This window comes from Phoenix dactylifera, chromosome 2 (genome assembly GCF_051530095.1).
Source record: "Phoenix dactylifera cultivar Ajwa chromosome 2, Ajwa_hap1_PhDact_Kaust_v1.1, whole genome shotgun sequence".
NCBI classification, from domain to species: domain Eukaryota; kingdom Viridiplantae; phylum Streptophyta; class Magnoliopsida; order Arecales; family Arecaceae; genus Phoenix; species Phoenix dactylifera.
In genome coordinates this window covers 5,148,448-5,162,818 of record NC_143191.1, presented here as the reverse complement: position 1 = coordinate 5,162,818, position 14,371 = coordinate 5,148,448, and the positions used below count along the sequence as shown (strand labels likewise).

The 14,371-nt window shown below is 38.4% G+C and overlaps 1 protein-coding gene across 1 annotated transcript; it reads left to right on the top strand.

Annotated features, from left to right (window-relative positions):
• Positions 1-4,523: 4,523 nt before the first annotated feature.
• On the top strand, positions 4,524-6,067 carry LOC103704395 (uncharacterized). The gene is made up of 2 exons (XM_008787663.6): positions 4,524-4,911; positions 5,476-6,067. Exons 1-2 carry the CDS (start codon positions 4,626-4,628, stop codon positions 5,820-5,822), a joined length of 633 nt encoding a protein of 210 aa, XP_008785885.2. The 5' UTR covers positions 4,524-4,625; the 3' UTR covers positions 5,823-6,067.
• The last annotated feature ends 8,304 nt before the right edge of the window (positions 6,068-14,371 follow it).

Below are 14,371 nucleotides of genomic sequence, written 5' to 3'. Positions count from 1 at the left end.
ATTAATGAATTGTTGATAACGTTCATCTAATATAATCATAACTTCCATAGTCAATCTTCCACAACCAGGATACTTGAATCTTGTTTAGTGTCATAGATGTATCACTTGCTTCACTCATTTCCAAAAAAGTAAAAAACACTTGTTCGTTTATTTTTTTCTGTCATAATATTTTTTGAAGGATGGGATCTTTATATAGTAGGATGTCAAGAAAGAACCTTCAATATGATTTTTCAGATGGGGAGAGTTGTCAAACACAAATCGTTTGTGTATCGCACAACAGCTATCGATAAAACATAACCTGAGACATACACATCATTTTGTGATTTCAGATAATTTTAGCTCAGTAATTTTCTTGACTAAGTAATCTTGTATATTTCTATTCCTTCTTTAGTCTTTGTGTTGTACACAAATTTTGGTGGCATTATGTTGGTCAATTGTGGTAGATTTTGTAGCTTTATAGCTCATTATCTTTCTAATTTTTTTATTTGATATAGTAATGAGACAATATATTCAGGCCTAGACAGGAGCGGCTCAATGCATTTGGGGGCCCAAGGCGAACTCACTAAAAGGGGCCTTTTTCCTTTCTGTTTTATCTTTGAGGTATTTTCTGCACTGGGCCGGCCTAAGGCGAACTCACTAAGGGAGGCCTTTTTCCTTTCTATTTTGTCTTTAAGTCTCTGCGAGGGGCCTTTTTTGGGCCGGAGCCTTAGGCGACCGCCTTAGTCGCCTAAGGGTTGGACCGGCCCTGCTTGGATAACTTTCTGAGACATGCAGGTATTCAGGTTGGTTGTTCCTTTTCGATTTCTTTGCAACTGTTACCTCGGGACCTTAGTAACCTACAGATAGTAATGGGCCCTCATGATGTGGTGTATGATAGTGAGCCCAGTTTCATCATGTAACCATTCATTTTTTTCAATGAATACTATATATTCCAGTTAATGGCATGATATTTGGTATGATAAGCATCAAATTCTCATAATCAAGTATAATCTTATTTGCATCTGTATGGCAACACCGCCAATGTTCTCTAGCTATACATATGTTGTAGTTTGATCATATATACTTGTCAATTGTCATTGATTCTGTCCAGTGAATACTCTATTCACCAATTAGTTGCTTGGTATATAAGTATTGTAAGCATTAAATATCCTTTGTTTCAGAGACAGTCTTATCTGCAGTCTGGTTGGTGAAATCCTCAATACTCTCTAGCTTTATATTGGTAGTTGACATATTTACATGGTGATGAATTTGTAAAGCAACTTTTTCTTCTTATTTCAGGCAATTCATGTTGATGATGATCCAATATACGTCACTTGAAGAAATTCCATTCGGTATGCTGGAATGTACAAGCTATTTTTTTTCCTTGAACTTGTATGCCATGTTCTTTCTCTATCTATCCATTGAACTTCTTTGACCTCTAGATTCGGCGCAATTAAGTCGACAATCTCAGATAGGGTCAGCGCATCAGAGATTGTTCGGAAACACTTCGACAACTTCAGGGGAAAGATTTTTTTTCGTAAATACAAGCATTCTTTTCGTAGGCATTTGTCCCCAATTGGATCGAGGGATCAAATCAATGACGTTTCCAATACTGACAGCAGCTCTGGCTGAAGCAATTGTAGCAACTTCGCACGGGGTAGAACCTCCTCCTTAGGGAATATAAGGTTTTTCATGAGGCTGATCCTGAGCCGCCGTCCAAAAGCATGAATACCTTCGTTTAAGTGTATATTTTTGGTGTAAAAAGTCTCAAATTCAGGATCTTTCATTAAACTTCTTGAATCCATTAAGTTGGCTTTCTCATTAAATATTAAATCCTTAAATGAATGAAAATTATCATTCATTCCTTCATGGTTGTTTTTTCGGTGAAAATATCATAGAGATGCAAAGCAATATAACCAGGATCCATTTTTACTGTTAAACTTCCAGGAACGAAGCAGAGAAACCTTGTGATGCCAGTGCATGCTATGCACTGTTTAACATTTGGCCTCTAATATACTCTTTTTGGGTGTTGTTTTTTATGTAGGAATCTTACATGCATGACCCTCACAACTCCACCATGCATCCAGTTGGCAATACCAAACACAGACATGTAGGCAAAAGAAATGCCGAAGCACAAAAAGGTTAATGATTTTTGACTGTCAGCAGTGATGTTCTAGTTGGACATGCAAAATTCATCTGATATGCTCGAGGAAAAATTACTTTTCCAACATTCTACTTGAATTTTATTTGAATTGTTTTAGAATTCGACATCCGCAACTTGTTGGTTTTACAGTCCAATGTGGACCTACTATCATAAACTCTTAGCACATTTCATCCATGCCTGAAGCTAGCATTGATGGCGTGGAAGTGAACATAATTTGGGAATCTAATTGGCCACATTCTTATTGTGGCTAGCTCATCCCTATACTAAATTACATAGCTTTGCATCATTCCTTTATAAGACAATTCCATAGTTTTGCATCATTTGTGGAACCGAGTCGGAATTGGTTCAGTCACAAAGCAGGATCCAGAACACGACTATCAGGCCGAGCCCGGCCATCCCTTGCTCGACCCTGAGCCTACTTATATTTGTCCAAGCCCGGCTCAACCATCGAATTGTAGCCTAAGATTGGCTTTGCCTAACTCAATTAAACCATAGATCATGCAAACTCATCACTTGGTTTGCACTCCACAGATTTATATATATATATATCAGATAGATAGATAGATGGATAGATAAATAGATAGATAGATGATAGATAGAGATCGATCTTAAATTTTTTTTCTCTACTAACTACTAGGTAGCAACCTATGCAAGTTGTGCAGGATAGTTGATGGGACGGGTCTTAAATTAAATTGCTCATTTAAGTTAAGTTCCCATGGTTCCAGGGTGCAGTTTAATTGGGAGGCAGAAGACCATATGGAGCCACGTTAGTCTTTTTCCTTTGGGGGGGTCCGATGATGTGAACCTCTCACTTGGAAGTGGCCTCCACCGGCCATGTGCGACTCCAACCCATCGCCTTTTGCCCATCCTCTGCACCAACACCAACTCACCTTTTCCACTCACTGAAGCTGTTGATGCTGGTCCATCAATATCTTTTGGATATCTTTGAAGACAAGGAAACCCGGGGACATTTGTGTTAAGGTGTTTCTAGAGGTATATATCAATCACTATGATAAACTATCACTTGATCTTAGCAATTTTTAAATTGGTGAGAAAATGAACTAGTTTAATTAGCATGTTTCATATTCTAAGGCTCGCTAGTCGATCAAGTGCCTTTAGAGATTTTCTGATATATATATTTATATTTGCTGAAATGGATGATTCATACCATTTTAGTACGGATACGTTCAATAAAAAATATAACATATCTCGAAGCGCACAAGGCAGCTCCCTCTCTCCAACCCAAAGGGTGTTTCCGGAGTGGTTGGTTATGTACGAGGCCACCCAATATAAATGTTTTAATCTAGTCTTGTTATTGTAAGTTGGGGAAGTATTACTTCTTTTATCTTAGAAATAAAAGAACCTATAAAACTTTCATGTCACAAAGAAACCTATTCTAGTGTTGTGATTAAGCCATGGCTGATTTGGATAGGAAAAAGTCTGAATTTGACCCATTACATCAAAGTGCATTCAATCTAGCACCGCACCAAATTATTGGAAACTATGGATTGCCGCGGCAACTTTTGACCTGTATTTACCAAATTGCTTGAAATAGAGAGATTGGGATGAGGAGTTTATATTATTAGATTAGGTTTAGGTTTATAGGTTTGGTCCTCCAACCCGGCAAGTAACCACAAGTTGAACAAACTTACCAAATTCTATATGAAATTTGTAAATTGTACAGTGAGTCATGGTCTAGTCAAGGATTAATTTATATGATTGTAAAGGCTAGACAGCGAATGGCCTTAAGATGAAAAAAAATATACCTAAAGAGTTCAGAGGACAACTGGAGATTTAAATTACAGCACTAGAAGAAGTATTGGTACTTGTTTCGGTCTGACTGTAAACTACATGTAATGCAAAAGTTCAAAATACTATTCAAGGCCATACTCATCTGAATCTAATTAATATTTATTTTGCCAATTAGCATATCTTAGATCCATAAAAGAAAACATATATTGGGGTTCAGCTGCTATGGATATTCATGAATTTTGAATTCTTTAGAAAGAAACCAACTACTGAGTTCACAACCCTGGCCTACATAATATTTGTAACATAATAATAACAGTAGTAGTAGTAATAATAAATCATCATCATCATCACCAACAATGACACATAAGTGAGAAGAGCACATAGCAGTTGTAAAAGAATCAAGTCCTGACTAATTAATTATAACCTTGTTTTGCTTCATATCATTATCCTCTTAGAACTTCTACTTCATAAATTCATTTGTACAGTCCTAAGCTTACAATAGCAGTTGGACCATAGGTAATTGAGGATTTCACAAGACTTGATCTCTCTTGTCGTGCATGGTCTTACCTCCTTTTCCAAACCAGCTCACCCAAAAATCTGACTCTTCCACACACTTAAATAGCAACATCCTTCACTTTACATCTGCCTCTTCTTCTCCACCAGTACTTGCTCTTCTTCAATCCTCTTCCCTTTCTCTATTTCCATCTAGTCTTTCTACTCCCTAACGAGCATGGATGGCTATAGAGAAGACTACTTATGTTGCTATTTCCATCCCAAGGAAGTGGTTGTGGGGATATGTGCCCTTTGCTTGAAAGAAAGGCTCCTCTCCTTGGCCGCTAAACAAGGCCACCTTCCTCTATCCAAGGACACTCAAAAGTCCTTCAGAGTCCTAAGGAGGAAGCCCAACATCACCCTCCCTAAAGTATTTGCTCTTGGTTCCTTCTTGCATCGCATCGAGTCCCGACGTCCTCGACCAGACGATGGCTCCGATGAAGGTTCCATTGCCAGCCTTGAAGGTACGTACTTTTTCATCACAATTTCCTCATCAGGGAATAAGGTCTTTAATAAAAACAATAAAACAACTTAAAAGACACCAAGAACCTTCTCACCAATACTTCTTCAATTTGTTCATTTCATGGGCCATCAAGTCTTTTACTTGCTCCAAAAAAAGGTCATCAACCTTGCAATTTGATCTGACTAATAGAAAATGAAGACAGATGTTGCCAAGAAATGATGTCATCGAAAGAAATTTAACACAGCTTTATTACCTTCTAATAGTTTTATTGCCCATACATAGTTAGGAGATTAAACTTCAAGAATTCTAAGGAGATATCAATGAATAGAGCTGTTTTATCTCACATTATCAATTATTATGAATTACTACTGATCAAAATGTTCTATTTTAGCTCCTTTCCATGAGCATAGCACACTCTTGCAATAATGAAGTCGAAAATTTGTGACAAGTTAACCCAGTAGGACTTTCTATGTGCATTGAATTCATAAGTTGGTGGATTCCAAGTAGAAACTTGTAGAGCGGCATGTTCTCACTGATTTAAGAGCACTGCCTTTGCTTAAATTAGACTCCTTCATATCGATCAAGTTTGAGGACAATGGGCACGCTTCATGGGATAACAAGAAAGCAGCAAGCATGAATCCAACCATGAACACCATCAGCATCACCACCGACAAGATCCAGGCCCCCGGGAAAGAGAGGAAGGGACCAAGGAGCATGGTGGAACATGCAAAGGCTCGTGGGATGCTGAGGTGGCGCAAGCGGATTGGCCACCTTCTCCAGCTGGCGCGATGGAAGAGGTCCAGCAAGGCAGGGACATGCCATGTGGCACTGGGGGGTAAGGTAGAAGGGGCGAAAGGGAGGAGAGGCTGGATCAGGAATCTAACAAGGAGGAGGACCGCCACCATAGGCTAAGTTGGGATAGGCCTCTCATTTACTTGCCTTCCACCCAAATTGTGTGCCTTGTCACAATTGGTACATAGATATGTAAATTTATGTGCTTGTCTGAAATAGAGTTTTATTGACACCATACTTGAAGAATATCAAGATAGCACATGGCAAGTTGTGAACTCCCATGATGATGAGCTGCTCTTCTGTCTTTTAGTCATTTGTTTGTTATTATTTTGCACTTAGAAGGGATTAGATATTTTGGCTTCTTCTGCTCTGATTTCTTGGTGATATCTTTTGCCCCTGAGTTCTGTGATTATTATTGGCATTATTATTATTATTATTTTCTATTTCAGTGAGTCATGGGAACTAATGGCTTGTTTGGTTGGCGGGAAGGGGGGGGGGGGGGGGGGGAATGTCGTCAATAGGAAAGTAATGAGATGCCTCTTGTTTGGTTGGAGTTTTCAAATAAGAGACGGAAAACTTGTATTCCCATAAGAATATGATTCCCACATTTCATAGGAAAGTCTTTCCTATGAGAAACATGGGAAAGTTACTTTCTCATGAGGCGGAAATCACTCCATTTTTACTTTTTTCTAAAAATGCCCTTCAGCATTAAAGAAGCATTAAAGAGGCATTAAAGACCTAATTTTTATTAAGGGCATAATAGGAATGATATGAAACTTTCTCAGGAAAGTGGATGGTCAACCAAACATAAGCACTTTGGAAATTTGTCACTTTCCCATGGTCAACCAAATATGCCAAAAGTACTTTCATAGGCATTCTCTTTCTAGGAATTTGTTTTCCAGAAATCATATTCATAGAAGGAAAAATGCTTTCCGCGAACCAAACGAGCCCTAAGAGACTAAGATGGTGGATGTTTAGGTGATTTTGTACTTATAAGGTTTTTTTAATTGACTCTAGTCAATTCAAAAAAAAAAAAAGAATAAACATTATGTGCTTTTTTTCATCACTACAATTGAGAGGGAGACATGATCCATTTTCAAACTGAATAATCCCCTGTGACTTCAAAAATAAAGTTTTAGGACCTTGATTTGGGTGGAAAGAATTCTTATTAAAAAAAAAAATAAGGGGGGAGGGAATGACCTTGTATGGATGAGAGAATTGTCCCTATTTTTGCTGTTTGATGAAAATATAAAGAGCAGGCAGACATTCTTAACCATGTTTTTTTTAATATGGGCATTATAGGAGCTACAACCGTTACTGGATTGGTGCCTAATTTACATTACAATATTATCCACTCATTTGTACATAATGGTGTTATATATATATATATATATATATATATATATATATATATATATATATATATATATATATATATGGATTATGACAGCAACGATAGGATTTTGTCTTAGGAAGCTATACATGGATACAGAGCGGATTTTTATTCAAATCTAGTTAGATCTATATTGGATAATGAAAATTCCATATTGACAATTTGAACTATTAAATGAGATCTATTATCTCTAAATTACTTACATACAAAAAAATATATTTGATTTACAGACTCCTAGCCTATGCATCAAATGATAAAAAAAAACATATAATTTAATTTTATATAGATTATATATTTTTGTGACCAATTAATGCATAGGCTAGAGGTCTCTAAGTCACACAATTTTTAGTATATTAGTAATTTGGAGGTAGTAGTTTGCATCCAACTGTTCGGATCATCGATAGGGAACCCCTATCAACCAATATAGATCTAATTGAATTTGAATGGAGATTCATTTGAGAGTAGCCAAGTTTGGTTTTTTTTTCTCTTTCTCTATATGTATATATGTGTGTGTGTATATATATATATGTATAACAACCACTTCAACTAATATGCATTAGGATCAAGAGTCCGTATAATGTCCAATTAAGCTGTCATATAATTGCTTAATTTATGACTATAACATTATGATTCATGTTCAAAATTAATAATACGAAAATAAGGAATATCCACAAGTAATTTTTATTGTTTTATGATGTCCAGTTAAAAATGACCGGCTTGGCATGTTTGTCAATGAATTGCAAAATTAGGTTTCTAAAATTTTGTAGGCTAATTAAGGTTTACTTAAAAAGTTAACCTTAACTATATGGAACCGATATATATAACATCCCATAATATTTGGCAAAAAGAATAAAAGGATCCCAAAACATTTTTAGGCATCATAGAGCAATGATGGCATTACCAAGACACTGTTTTAGGAGTCGGCACCAGAAAGCCAACCACACCTTTTTCACATATAACACTAAGAACTGGCATCTCTTGCTTAACTTTCTCATGCGTTCAGATGTATTATTATAATATATATCACACTTTACAAGCTTGAATCCATAAAAATATTCACTTCGATCTCTTAGCCTTTGTCGTCACTCAATTAAAAATATAATTATGTGAACGGATATATGTGCTCCCCATCATATGCGCACGTGCGACCAATACATTTCTCTTTCACACGAGCCTTCCACAAGCCAGCTCTTATCAAAGGACCTTATCTTTGGGGTCTATCAAAAGAACCATATATAATTAAGTAATACAAATTACGACAGATCATGAAACTTTCAGGAAACACTAAAAGCATAAATGAGCCGAGTAACTCGTTGGCTTCTTGAGCTCGATTTGGATTTAAGTTCGACTTAATTTGATTATTATCGAACGCGAGTCGAATTTGAGTAGCTCAAATAATTTTTCAAGTTGAGCTCGGACAATAATATACTCAACTTTATGAATCTATGGATATGCGAGCTCATACGTTTCAACATGGTTGTGGAGACGTGCCAATTGGTGGAAACCCCAGCTTAAATTCATTTTGGGATTTGGGAACTTGCTTACAATTTTTTTGGTAATTAGTTAGTGAATAACATGTAACATGTAATTTTCATTTACAAGTAAAAGTCTTTATTTATTATTTATTAGATATTCATGGTTATTAAAAATTATATCTCGATATTCATGGCTATTATTTATTTTTTGGTAATTTTCGTTTTCTTTCTTTCTTTCTTTTTAACATCCTTTGAGTATGGTCCTACAATTTCTACCTTTTCGTGGGCTGAGATCTAGACTTCATCAATTTGGTGGTGATAAATTACAATCATACAAAATTGTGCAAGTATATTACGAGAAAACTTTTATAAAGAATGGCTGCAGGCCAGTGAGGCTGTGGACTGAGTAACTTCGTATGTGACTAACTATTTCAGAAATACTTTTTGAATTGAGGAGAGAGTTGTCTAGTGCGCTCCGAAATCTGTTATTTTTCGATTTTTTTTGGATGTATCTGCATCTAAACTATATGAATCATCCGATTCAGCAGCGGACAAGCACCCGTGCAAGCTAGGTTAAATGGTAGTCCAAATTGCAACAAGGAGAAAGCCAAGGATGCTTGAGTGGACTGCATAATTTGGTGGAGGATTGCTTGGCATCATATAACGAATTATAGAGCTCAATTATGCAAGCAAGAGGGGGCCGGGTCACGGGCCCTTTCATCTGTCAATGTCTTTGAATTTCTTTTTTTTTTTTTTTCAAGTAAAGCGAATAAACTATGTCAGTCTATGAGTTTTAAATCTAATACGGCTAACATCCATTCTGTTTTAAGTCTAGTCACCCTTATACTTTGCAACCCCCTTCAGTGTATTAGTCATCATGCAAACTATGACCGTTGGTATAGAGTCGTATAACGGCTTAACAGTCATTGACATTATCAATCGCTATTGGTGATAAATGCTAGTTTTCATATTCATTAGTATTTAAGAGACTAGTTAAATACTAGATAACCAATAACAGACCTAACTCAAAAATTATTAGTTAACTTTTATCTTCAGAACAAAAAAGAAAAAAAAGATTGCTATTTTAGATGAAGGATATTAGAGTTTTGGACCATGATCATTATGTAACAACATTATTAACTCCGTGGTCCAGTCTCCAAAATTTCCTCAAAACAGAAAAAGCTATGGAGACTTGTGTATGCTAGATGAGCGTGGGTTCTCGCACATACTTAGGATGTGGCAACAATTTGGTGTCTATTTGGAAAATCAAGTAAGATTGGGTTGGATTTCCTACTGGATTTATGGAGTAAGCAAATTATTTGAGTAGGCTCATATCAATTATAGAGTTGCAATCGGGTCGGGTCGCGTTGGATATAGATCGGGTTGGATGTAAATCGGATCAAAAAATTCGTCAACTCAAACCCGACTTGTTTATTAAATAGGTCAAAATTCAGATCTGAACCCGGCCTATTTATTAACCCTATAACTTGATCCGATCGGTATAATTCGTTTATTAAATAGGTCAAGTTAGGTTAAACGGATTAAATAAATTAAGTAGATTTTTAACAGGTTAAATAGGTTAAGTGGGTCGATTAAACAAGATAAAAATAGGCTAAGCAAGTTTTAAACAGGTTAAAAAGATCGTCCGATTCAATCCGATCCGAATGTTAAATAGGTTAAATAGGTCTGATGTCTGAAACCCAAATCCAATCTGAATGTTAAATAGATTATATGGGTCAATCTGTTTACGACCCGAACTTATTTAGTCCAAATCTAAACCTGCTTATTTCAGGTTGAACATGATTGGATTGATGAGTTGGGTCATATTTTGCCAGCCTTAATATCAATCCAATACCTCTTTAGTCCAAAAATTCTATAGAAGAAAAAAAAAGATTTATGGAGATTTTTTTTTCTTCACACAGGCCACATACTTACAGATAGAATTTAAGCTAAAGCTAGGACAGACTTTTAAATGAATATGAGCTGGATAGGCAACAAACCCAATTTCTAAAAAAAAAATCTAGCCCATTCTGCTGGATTTTCCGAACATACTTTTAACAATTACACAAGTATTTTATCATGACCGAGCTTTAAAAATTAACAATCATATTTATTTAAATAAGTTATCCTTGTCACCTTTTAGAAATCAGGTCAAGCATATCAACATCACATTGGCTGTCCGCCTTGTGAGTGTGGTGGATGTCCACCTCATGACATGATTTAAGATACTTGGACGGTGTGGGTAGGGCTCGCATGGGAAAGCCTTTTTTTTTTTCTGGTACTATAACTTATCCTTAATGTCCAAGCTAATTCCCAACCATGTGGGATGGCTCCTGTTGGCCCATGCATCATTGTTTGATTCAGCCATTGAACCTTCTCCACTATTGAAGCTTTCCTGCTAACCCTTGGTCATAGTTGTACATAGGAGAACAATAATGTCAATAGATTTCAAGCCATTAACATGAGAGGACCCATTGATCAATCAAGATCATGAGGAAGCCTATTAACCTGAAATTGAAGTCAGTAGTAAAAGTTGATTCGAGTTTGAGATATAGAAGTGCCAAAACTTCTTACAGTGGCTGGATTGCCGTCCTCTGATCATTGGCTAGCAAAATTGGTGTCCAGCATACTGAAATATAACTAGATCCCAAGTTTCTATCTTCTGCATGGAAATATGATTGTTAAGAAAGCTGCCTTGAGCTATTGGACAGCTCGGGCATGTCCACCAGATCCCTCTTCCTGGAGTCCCACGTTCGGCATCTCGGGCTCCAAACCCTCCTGGTGCAGCTGGTCGGCGCAGCCCCGTCCGATGACACCTTCCACCCGAGCTGTTAATTTAAGCCCTATTGACTCCATCCTCGGCACTTCACCAGTTGCCAACAACTTACTGGAGCCGATCATCGCCCCAACAACCTCATTCATTTATTCATTCTTCTTCTTCTTTACATCCCCCAAGAAACCCTCTTGGAGTTAAGCATCGGAGGGTTTGACTGGAGCCAAACTGGCGAGCTCTCTAACCCTTGTTTGTTGCCTTACAAATCCATGGAGACGGTCCACATCATCATGTCAGGATCAGCAACAACAAATTGGCATCATCTATGAAAAATGAAGGAAGAATTGCTCTGAGACTTAGGAGAAACAACCGTTGAGTATCCCTCTAGCTTACTTTAGATTGATCCTCATGCAGCCCTCTAAGAACCTCGTCTTCTTAGCAAGTTATGGGAGCTATCAATGCCATACAATTTGACCTGCTCACCCAGCAAGTGTAGGCCCTAAGAATTGTGGTGCAGAACATACAATAACATGCCCATCGATTAAGTCGTTGACGTGGAAGGAGCGCATGATGCTCTTGTCAGCACGTAATTGAATAGCTCGGGCCACATCTTTGGCCACCCGAGGAGTTGTCAAGGCCGAATCAGACCCTTTGGCACACCACCTCGGGATATAGACCATGCAAGGGCGAGCCCGAGCTAAAGGGATTTCTTTTGCAAGAGCCAAAGAGCTCGAACTAGCCCGTGCTAAGGTACAAGCCTTGGATGTTGACAGATAGAAAGAAGCAGCAACGACAGATGGTTGGGCAAGGATGACTCCCTCCGGAGGAGCCGACCTAATCGGCGATGCAATCTCAACCTTGGGGTCGAGATCCACATTCTCCACCCGAGGTACCGGCACGTCGGGAGAAACCTCGAGAACCAAGGCCTCAGCAACTGCATCAGTAAAGGTGGATTCTCCCCTCAACTTCTTCTTCCTCTAAGGGGTTTCATCCCCGAACGCTGCAACCGACCTCTTGCACATTTTCTTCTAAATTAGTGCCAGATCGGTCTTTATAGCTACAACAGCTGCAAGGCCAAGGACGAGGTTAGATAAGAATATGATGACGAGGAGAAAAGATAAAAATTATGAAAAAAAAATTTCTGAGGATCGGCTAGTTTTAGACTGACGTTAATTAGTGTCTCCTCAGACAATAATTCTTGCAGAGGAGGAATTTTAGATTTAAGGAGAGTATCCTAGGATCGTTGATCGTTGCCAAACAACTTTGGGGGTCGGTTTAAAAATCTTCGAGGTGTCCTCCATAGGGTTTCCAACTGCCATCGTTGCTTGAAGAAAACAAAAAAAAAACTCTCTTCCATCCATGAATAGAAGAGAGAGTATCTCGGATCAATTGGCGGCTTTTCTGAGGAGAGAAATACCATCAATTTCTTTTCTGAGGATGCCCCTTTAAAGTAAAGCATTCTCGGAAAAGAAAAATCGAGGCCCGAATGTTCAAAAGAAAACAAAGAAAAAGAAAACCTACAATGACCTGCCAAGAGTTCAGAACCAACTAGGTTGGGATGAGGTTGTAAACCCTCATGAACTAAATGAAAAAGGATGAAGAGGTAATCTCAATCCAACCCTCAGAATTTCCTCATATAGGCTGAGCTGAGCTGGAGGAGGATTTGTTATTTGGTCTTCAAGACTGGCAAGCTCAAAAGTAAACTCGAGAAGTATGAAGTGCTGGGCTTGGATGAAGCCATCTCCTCTTGGTGAGGACAGATGCTTCAAAGTCTGGGCTTGAGCAGACCTTAGACTCAACCTCACTTGGAGGTGAGGACTCTCGAGCTCAAGGAGAATGGTCAGACGACCAACTCTCCACCGAGGTGTTGACCTCGGCATCACTCATGGTGGTAGAAAAAGTGAGGAAAAGAGTCAAAGGAGAAAGCAAGAAAAGAAATCCGAGCAGCTAAGAGCAGACACCCACTAGAAATTAGAAGAAACATAGAGCACGCTGGAGCCAAAAGAGAAGAGTTTCGTCGAAGCACCACCCGGAAGGGAGCTTGAGCACTTTGGGAGATTTGCCAAAGAAACAAGAGCGAGAAATGAGGGAGGGGGTTACCCTTATAAAGGAGTACGGATGGTCTTGATCAAAGCAACGGTTTGACCACCCGAGCTGATTCATCCACGTGTTAACTCGGGATACGACGTGAGCAATTCACCAGGATCATCGCATTAATGGCGCCTTGAAAAAAATTCCAAAATAATAGTGCCTCAGGATAGCTTTGATATGGTGACGCTTCGAGAAGATCAACTGACACATTCGTACTCTCTTCTGGAAGCCTTGTCCTCGATTGAGATGATGATATGACTTCCATCACCCGAATTAAGATGCAGCTCGGCCTCCAAAGTAGGGGGCAAGTGATGGGAAAAATGTTGGACATCTCAACCTCATATTAGACCGACCTCGTTGACCTTGGTATAAACCTAGGCAAACAACTTCAGCGAAGACCGAGGAGCCAATTTGCACGTGCTAATAAAGATCGGCAGTTATGGCAATGCTATTGGCAATGCACGATCAGCATAATCACCGTCGTATACCGCTCACCCGAAATGTTTCTCACATTATAAACGTGTAGCTGACCGTTACCTAGCAATTAAAACATGACCTAGCAATTAAAACATGTTGCGCCAAATCAGGTAACAAACTGATAGACTACCCTATAAAAAGAGGTAGCCCAAGGCTCCTCAGGTAAGTCCATTCAGAGATTACTTTATAAAATTCATCCCTTCCACACTATTTTCTCATCATTCTAACTTAAAAATTAGAGAGTCTCCTACCGAAAATTTTTCAGCAAGCGGACTTTTAATAGATCATCCCGAAAGAAGACCAGTTCTTTTACACCTCGATCACCCCAATCAATTCGGCTCTCACTGACCTAAGAGCAAATTGAGCAGTGCTCCAACCTCGGTCTGGGATTCTGTGGCAACACCTCCTAACCAAATCCTTGCTAGGATTTAAGATTCACAAGGGAAATAACCTCATCAGG